This window comes from Sinocyclocheilus anshuiensis, unplaced genomic scaffold (assembly GCF_001515605.1).
Source record: "Sinocyclocheilus anshuiensis isolate Anshui unplaced genomic scaffold, SAMN03320099.WGS_v1.1 scaffold1047, whole genome shotgun sequence".
Taxonomy (NCBI): domain Eukaryota; kingdom Metazoa; phylum Chordata; class Actinopteri; order Cypriniformes; family Cyprinidae; genus Sinocyclocheilus; species Sinocyclocheilus anshuiensis.
This window is the reverse complement of record NW_015542400.1, coordinates 585,264-594,680: the sequence shown is the minus strand read 5'-3', so window position 1 is coordinate 594,680 and position 9,417 is coordinate 585,264. Positions and strand designations below refer to the sequence as shown.

The following is a 9,417-nucleotide window of genomic DNA, read 5'->3' as shown; positions in this document are numbered from 1 at the left end:
ATTATTATTATTATTACAAAAATGTTAGAACCGTCATACACGTGACGTGACATGTGGCCAAGTATGGTGACCCATACTCGGAATTAGTGCTCTGCATTTACCCATCCAAAGTGCACACACACAGCAGTGAACACACACACACTGTGAACACACACCCGGAGCAGTGGGCAGCCATTTATGCTGCGGCGCCCGGGGAGCAGTTGGGGGTTCGGTGCCTTGCTCAAGGGCACCTCAGTCATGGTATTGAAGGTGGAAGAGAGCGCTGTACATTCACTCCTCCCACCTACAATCCCTGCCGGTACGAGACTCGAACCCACAACCTTTGGGTTATGAGTCCGACTCTCTAACCATTAGGCCACGACTTCCTATGTGCGATACACGCACATATATACTTTATATTTATGTAAATATAGATATTATTTCTTATGATCATATGAAACATGAATTCAGTCACCTGTGCCCAAGCTGTGACCAACAGTAAACATAATTTAAAACTAAATATTTTCAATTTGTTGAATTTAAAAAATTGATTCATGTAGACATCACGAGTCACAAATGGAAAAGTCATCCATTAATGCTAAATTTCAGTGAGTGAGCGGTTTATGCTGATTCTCCTTCTGTTTAAAGCATACATGTTTTTAAACTTGCCCTGAATGACACACAGTATTGTTTTCTGGTATGCACTGGATAAGAAGTAATAGATAATTGGGTCAAGGCAGCTATTTAGAGCGGACAATTGCAAGGTACTCTCATTTAAGATGTGCAACAATCGTTGGCTTTGAAGATCTCCGATCACATTCATCTGAGCCAGAACGTACGGTATTCGTATCGCATGGTAGGGCAAGAAACACAAGCGTGCCATGTGGCTCCACTTTGTCTTTTGTATTCGACGGACCCAAACGGGCTTGATGATTTTCAAGTAGCGATCAAGACTGATGAGGCTGAGAAACAGGATGCTGGAATACATGTTGATGTAGAAGAAGATGCCCACCACCTTGCACAAGTAGAAGGGACCTTCTTTGTTGTGGTAGTAAACTCGCAGGGGCAAGCACATGACCAGGAGGGTGTCCGCTAGGGCAAGGTGCCGCATGTACACAGTCATGGAAGAGTCTGTCTGTCGCCGAAGGAAAAATATGTAGAGCGTGACAGTGTTACAGAGCAGACCAATGCAACAGATGATAATGTAGCCAATGGGCAAGAATGGTGACAATATGCCATCATGAATCTGACAGGACACATTGGTGGTTAAATTGTCTTCCTGCATCATTGTGACGGTCGAAAATCGGTGTACACTTGCTGACTGCTCCTCAAAATCTTGACATACAGTGATTTCCGGTGTTCCTAATGAGGCATGTGAGGAAAAGGTTTAAAAATGGTCTGTATTATGACAGGTTCTTACTTGATCTACTGTAAGTATTTCTACAACTTGTTGAATTGCTTTTGAACAAATGATAAGATCCCAAGAAAAGAATAACACTCTTACCTGTGTAGCTGGTTTGCTTGTGCTTGAGCAAGTGACTAGATGCATGCCGGTTCAGAAACTCCAGTACCTATGCAGGAAACTCTGCTCGCATGTGACGTTGGACCCTGGTTGCTGTGGTAGACATGACTGCTAACCTCAGTAGAAATGCTGAGGAGTGCTAGATGAACCAAGCTGATAGAAAAGCAAAACTCACTTCCATTCTCAGAGCACAGGAAATATCTGGTTGCCTAAAATGAAAACTGGTGACCATCACCTAGTTTTTACCCCCAACACTGCACAGTTGAGGCTTGAGGAATATATACTTCAACAGTGCTCCTGGAGAACCACTAGGATTGGAACTAAACTCTGCAGGACAGTGGGTCTCCAGGAGAATGGATGAAGACCTCTGCTTTAGAGTTCTTTAATTTGTAACAACCTAAACAACCTTAAAGGGGAAAGAGACTTCAGATACAGTACTAGGGACCACTTAGGCCTATTTAAAAGCATCTAAAAAGCAGCATGTCATGGGACCTTTAAAAGAACCAAAACAAAAACATCCATTTCATCATAAAAGTTTGCCTTTCAGTGTCCTCATCTTCTGTCATGTGCTTAATAATAAAATGTCCAAGATATTTCACACACAGTAAGATTCTTATCAGACTCTTCTATAAGATATAAGAAAAACTTGGGAATAACAAAACAGACAGACAACTATCTACAGGCAAAAGCATTTTACTTGACAATATGAGATTATTGACGAAACTGAGCAATATGATTATCAAATGGTGAATTTCTATCTGAAATGTCAGCATTCATATCCTCAATCACATATACACAAGGGGTAGTATTACTTTCAATAAATAAAATAATAATAATAATAATAATGGCAAGCCTGTTTAAATGTTCATCCTCATTATGAAGCCATTCATAAGGTATATGCACATTTAGCATAACAAATTCCTTGTCCTTTTAAGTAAACTGTATTGCAATACACCAGTTGACACCAACTCTAACCACATTTACTAATAAGTCAAGCTTCTTATTCCACAGGATAACCACACCCTCATTTATCCTACCACTAACCAGGCCACAAAGTATTCCCCATGCTAATATTTGTTGTGGACTCACCAACCCACATGAAAAGTATCATTAAAAGATGTATTTATTTATTTACTTACCTACTTCCTTCCTTACTTACCAACCAATAATATTGCTTTGCTAAAAAAGTCTCGTGCAAACAGAACATATCACACTTCTCCAGGAGATTATCAACAATAATGTGTCGGGCTTCATTCCCTGCACTCTGGCCCACGCACGATCCATGACAATTGTATGACAAAACCCAAACTACAAAGAACTCCACTAATGAGTCTTCACACTTCCAAGAGCCACACTCATTCCCCCAAAAGCAGGTGCAGTATTAGACCCAATAACTCCCACCCTGCATGGCTCGTAATAGTGTCTGACAAATGCCCCTTCTGGCCAGAGCTCCAGGTTGTACATTTCACTTACTGAAACCTTTCCAGCCCATGCTACCAAACGCCCCAGTTTCACTTAAAACACTGCAAAGAACTAGCAGCAAAGTCATTCTGGTAACGCATCAAATGAAGTGTTACACAAAACATAGGAATTTTACACTAGATTTGAAAACCCAAACATCCACATACAGCAAACCATTAGATTAATTACATAAATATGTATTATTTAAATAAATTTGCTGAAGTAGAACATGTGACCTGTTTTTGTTTGTTACATCTACAGATGTTTCTTGGATGATGTTTCATGTGCAGATCATCTCTTTTTAACCACATTACTTTTATCAGATGTATACAGTACCAATCTTCTGACAAATAACCTCACAACCAAGTTTGTTCTTTCAGATACTTGGACAAAGTTCCAATTCTAGATCAGGTGTAAACTTGTAAGCAAAAACACTCACTAACTCGTTCTTAACCATTTTGATATTACCCATAGCTCCAGTGCCAACAAAAGACTGCAGGCCACATCATTCTGTGGCCTTTTATGGGAAACATTTCAATGTGTAGTAGGTTAGAGTTCAAACAACACTTTTTTTGCAATCTTTGAGTTGCTCTTTCATACCAGATCCTTGGATGAACCTTCTGATGTCTCTTGCCAGCTGGGTCCACCAGAACTGATTCTGGAGGAGTGAGAGGGTTTGATTGGACCCTGAGTGGGCAGTGCCCACGGATAACTGTGTGGACTCAATGAAGGAGATCCTTTGGGAGACAGGAATATATGTGCAGTTAATGGGGCAGCCCAGCGGAGCTGACTCAATGGTGGTGGCTTCAGAGATTCTATCATCCAGGGTCCACTGGACCACAAGCTCAGGGAGAATGATGGTTTCAGCTTCTTCAGCATTTTCCTCAGGTGAATAGAGATGGGAGAGGGTGTCTGCTGTCACATTCTTGGTACCTGGATGACAGGGGAAGGTGAACTGGAATCGCATGAAGAAAAGGGCCCATCTTGCCTGTCGTGCATAGAAGCACTAATGCTTATTACATGTTATGATGATCTGTTAGAATGAGGACTTGATGATGGGCCCCCTCCAGCCAGGGCCACCACTCTTCTACACTCTAAACAATGCTGGGTTAAAAACTGAAAAAAAAAAACAGCTATTGGTTTCAAAACAACCCAACCGCTGGGTCAAAACAACCCAATAGCTGGGTTTGTCTGTTTTTAACCAAGCATTTTTTAGAGTGTAGAGCCAGTTTGACTGCCAAAAGACCTCTGTTGCCATTGTCATAATTTTGCTCTGCCAAGGTAAGATTTTTGGAAAAGAAGGCGAATGGACGGAGGAGGGATTGCCCTGCTGTTGTCAGAGGATGATATCCACACCAGGCTACACTCAGTGAGAAAACAATGCAGTTGCGTCTCGAGGGCAAGCGAGCACCGAGCCAGAGTAGGGTCCTGGATTGACCTTGGGACTAGAACATTTCAGCGCCGACCTCAATCAAACACATCTGAACCAGCTAATCAAGGTGTTCAGGGTTACCTGATAATTATAGACAGGTATGTGGGAGCAGGGTTGGATCTGAAGTCTGCAAAACAGTAGCTCTCCAGGAGCAGGGTTGGAGATCCCTGGTGTACACCAATTCTTAAAATGGATCTGGAGATGCTGTGCCTACAGAGTTCATGGAGGTTTGGTCTAGCTTTCTGTCTGGGGATACTAGACGAGAGGAGACGGAAGTATTGAACCCAATTAAGGTATTTCTTGACAGAAACTCAAAAAAATTCAGGTTAGTGAGTTGTGGCAGTGATAATATAAATGAAGGATGGTAGATGGTAATAATTAACAATGTCTTTCACAGGCAGAGCAGCACACACTGGGAGGAAGACGAGACGAGGAGATCAGTGCAAAAGGATACTTAGGAAACACTGAAGATTGCTGGAAAAGTGTCATAGGAGATCGCTGGAGATAAGACACTGGACATCAGGTAAGTACACAGGCTTCTCAGGTAAGTAGCACGGGTAAGTGATGTTGGTCTTGACGAGGCTAGACACTGAGTAACTGGTGGTGTGTGCTTTTGTAGTGCACTATACAACTGTGACAGAGACTTTATGCAATATATTTTCTATTAAAAGTTTGCACTTAGCTCTTTGTAAACCCATCTTATATTTTTCATGTCTAGTGTATCCTAGTATACAGTATATTAGTGCGTTTATTAAATTATGTTTTGTGTATGATTATTAATAAGAAGGTTATGTAGAGTCAAGAGACAACTATGTGATAAATTCATCACTATCACATGTGAAAGCCCAGCTGGTTAACATTTCAAATAGCAAACTGATGTGAAAAACCTTGGGGGGTCATTTGGTTTGAACTGGATTGTGCTTTTTACATTCTGTACAAATACAAAAACAAGTTTGTTTTTTTTAAGATAATTTTTTATGTTTATAGTTTTTAAAATGTGGTATTATAATGCAACTGTCATGGTAAGTAGGTAAGTAAGTAAATAAATAACCCATTTAAAAAGTCATGGGTATATTTAAAAAAATAATAATAAAGAATAAAAAATAAAACAATCTACCTGTTGTGCACAGGTGATGTATAAACAATCAGTATGCAACTACCATTATTATTTTTTCATGGAAGGTCAAAAAAAAAAGTACAAAATGACGTCCAAATAAATGTTTGAGTCTATGTGCTTAAATCTATACTTTCAATATAGGCCTACTTCCAGTAAAGAGAATAGGCTAAAACAAACACTTTTTCTTACTTACAATATGTTGTAGGATATATATTTGACCTTCTAACTTGACCCTCTAATACTTACACTCTATATTCCATTTCTATTCTATCTACTTTTTTTCTTTTTTTATTTATTATAAAATGCATTTAAAAATGTAATTTAAAAATAAACATATGTATTTATTGAAAACACTTAACCCCCTAACACTCTCTATTTCATTTCTACGCTATTACCTTTTCTTTTATTATATATAAAAAAGCTGACCCTCTAACACTAGCACTCTCTATTCTGTTTCTGTTATATTTACTTGTTTTCTTTTATTTATTATAAAAAAAACATCTTGACCCTCTAACACTTGCATTCTCTATTCTTGTTCTATTGTATCTACATGTTTTCTTTTTATTTATTATAAAAAACAATAATAACTTGATCTTCAAACACTAGCTCTCTCTATTCTATTTTCAAAAAAAAAAAAACCTTGCTACTACATATACTTGCCATATTGTCACAGCACTTATATTGTTGCTCTTTTGTTGTTCTCATTTGTAAGTCACTTTGGATAAAAGTGTCTGCTAAATGATTAAATGTAAATATTAAACAGTATTCATTCATTTCAGTCAGTTTAAGAACTGACCTGGTTTAATCCAATTTCCTGTGCAAACATTTAAATTATGTATAAACACGAAAACTACAAAAGCTTTACCAGTCATCTGAAAAATCATCACTTCTCATACATAAACTGCAAGGCTGCACAAGACCACGACTGCTATAGTTGCCCCCACAGGAAGTGTCATGAGCTTGTATCAAAACCTCATGTTGTGCATGGCAGCCAAACCACAAATGCAACCATAATAATCGTTGAACTTTCTAACTGTTAAATCTGCAGCTCAATGCTAGAAAATTATGACACCGGAACCTTTCCGGCCCACACTAACAAACTCTCCAGTTTCACTTACGACACCGCAAAGAACTAAGTAAAGTCATTCTGGTAACACATCAAATGAAGTGTTAGCAAAACGTAGGGATTTCACACTAGATTTGAAAACCCAAACATCCACATACAGCAAACCATTAGATTCATTATTAGATAAATATGTATTTATTTAAATACATTTGCTTAAGTAGAACCTGTGGAACCTGTGACCTGTTTCTGTTTGTTACATCTACAGATGTTTCTTGGATGGTGTTTCATGTGCAGATCATCACTTTTACTTGGCTTGAGGAAAATAAGAGTTAGATTTTTCTAGGGGTGACCCCGAATAGTCGAAGATTCGATGCTTCGATAGGAGGAGCCTGATTCGACTACCAATCTCACAGTCGAATATTCACGTTGTGTTATGATCATGCCATTTTGACTATATGGGGGTGCTCAAATGTCTGATTTCACATAAAACTACCGGTTTTCTTTTCTCCCAAAGTTAATATGCAGCCTATTAAGATAATGCTGTAAATAAGAATCTGAAAACAAAGAAGCTTTAAATAAATATGTTAACGTGCGTGAATAAATCCAACCACCCCTATAGATTTAAGTTTCATAATCCGTGATGACAGAGGAGCATCTTGGCAGCAGAGATTTAAAGGCACAATATGTAAGATTTTTTTATTAAAATATCCAAAAACCACAAGAACAGTGTTATATGCATGGCGTCATCAAACTACGCCTTTGTCTCTTTGTTTGTTTTGAATACGTGCCCTCTAGTGGCAAACAATTACATATTGTGCCTTTAAATCTTTAACGACTCAAATTGACATAGGCAGAGTGAAAGATTTTTTTCGATCAGGTAGGGTACAAGAAGGGAGACACTTCAAAGATTTTACATAGCCAAAGTTATCAAGACAGTTGCGAAAGGTAGTCTGTGGAAGTACAGTGATCTGTCAGAACTTATAAGTATTATAGTGACAACTCCATATACAAGCAAAACATGAGAGCCTGTATCATTAAAGTTTCAGAACTCTGCAGTCTTTTGTCACATCCTTGTCTTTGTTTTTCATATTGCCTGTGCATAATTTTGCTGGCTTCTGCAGCAGATCACACTATAAATAAACGCATAATCGCTTACTTTATGTCCTCCGTGTTTACTTCCTTATGATAGCGAGACTACACTCTTCTCCCCGGAGCTTACGTTGCGCCTTCCGCTACTCCTACGTCATACGCTCGAACGCCTTGCCGTGAACGTTTTTGCTTGAGCGACCGGAAGCTGGAGATTACGGTTTATTAATTTTAAAAAATCTATAGTTTTCTTACAGTAACGCATTGTTTCGCTTCAGAAGGCCTTTATTCACATCCCTGAGCCGTGTGGAGTAGTTTTACGATGGATGGATGCACTTTTTTCGGCTTCAAAAACACGGGCACCATTCACTGCCATTATACAGCTGGGAAGGACATTTTAAAATATAACTGTGATTGTGTTCATCTGAAAGAGGAATGTCAGATATGCCTGGGATGCCCTGAGGGTGAGTAAATCATGGGCTAATTTTCATTTTTGGGTGAACTATCCCTTTAAGGTTTTGGTTTTATCGTTCGTAAAAAAACAAAAACAAAAAAAGCTTTGAGGAAATAGTGTTAAATGCTATATAAATGAATTATAATGTTAAAATTTACATTTTAGATAAACATTTGAATAAACTTTATATACAACTAAATAAACTTGACATGAAATATGCTTTTTTTGTTTGTTTTGTAGGGGAAGGGAAGAGGTATGCAAAATTAAAACAAAAGTTTTAAGCAGTTGTACACATCGAAATGTGTGTTTGTTTGTTTGTTTGTTTATTTCTCCAGAATAGGTCCAGATAGATTTCACCCTATAGGGATACCTGCACTGGAAGGCAAATTTCACATGTATTTTGTGCATATTCAAAATACAAAATACTATATTTGTATTTAAATCAATTTTTCCACACAGTATTTTGTATTTGTATTTAAATAAAAAAAATTCCACACAGTATTTTGTATTTTTATTTAGAATACATTTTTGTGTATTTATGCCCATCTCTGGGCGGAGTTATCAAAATAGGGGCGAGGTCCTGTTGGGGTATGGGTTTGTTTTGGTGCTTTCAAATATCAACAACGTTTGGCAAAAATTGCTTAGTGCACCTTTAAGATTATATAAGCACTAACTTAGCAATTTTTTTTTTGATAAAGTCTGTTTGGTGCCCTGGTGGCCTGTATACAGAAGCCATACAAATGTCAATAGGGATTTATCATTAACACTTGTTGCAGTAGACAATGTTACATAAAGCACCATTACTTCAAATGAATTATACCTGAAATCAGACCTCTGAGAAATACTGAAAATATTACTATAAATTGTAGCAACACCTTTACCTTTTGGACGCGGCTCATGTTTATAACAGTAATCGGTAGACTCATTTAAAGTAATGTAATCATCTGGTTTTAGCCAGGTTTCTGTCAAACAGAGCACATCTAGGTTATGATCTGTGATCATATCATTTCTTTTCAGCAGGTCAGGTCTGCCCCAAAAACTCATCCAATTGTCTATGAAATCTGTTATTCTGCCGGCACCACTTGACATCCAGCCATTGAGTGAAAACAGTCGGCTTTGTATCTATCTCATCACCACAGTAAGCAGGGAGGGGGCCAGAGGGAAATTAAGGGAAATAAATAGAAACATTTGCTAATTTAGTAAACTGCTTATTTTGCTAATAACAGCACAAACTATAATATTACTCAAAGAGGCCTCCAGTAGTAAAGCAGAATCCCAGTAAAAGAGATTCATCTGAAAA

At 38.0% G+C, this 9,417-nt stretch overlaps 1 protein-coding gene across 1 annotated transcript; it reads right to left on the bottom strand.

Moving 5' to 3' along the window:
• Positions 1 to 577: 577 nt before the first annotated feature.
• On the bottom strand, positions 578 to 1,682 carry LOC107692920 (P2Y purinoceptor 4-like). Its single transcript, XM_016492124.1, has 3 exons — positions 1,677 to 1,682; positions 1,484 to 1,550; positions 578 to 1,341 (listed from the first exon to the last, which is right to left on the bottom strand). The coding sequence occupies exons 1-3, from the start codon at positions 1,680 to 1,682 to the stop codon at positions 578 to 580; spliced, it is 837 nt and encodes a 278-aa protein (XP_016347610.1).
• Between the last annotated feature and the right edge of the window lie 7,735 nt (positions 1,683 to 9,417).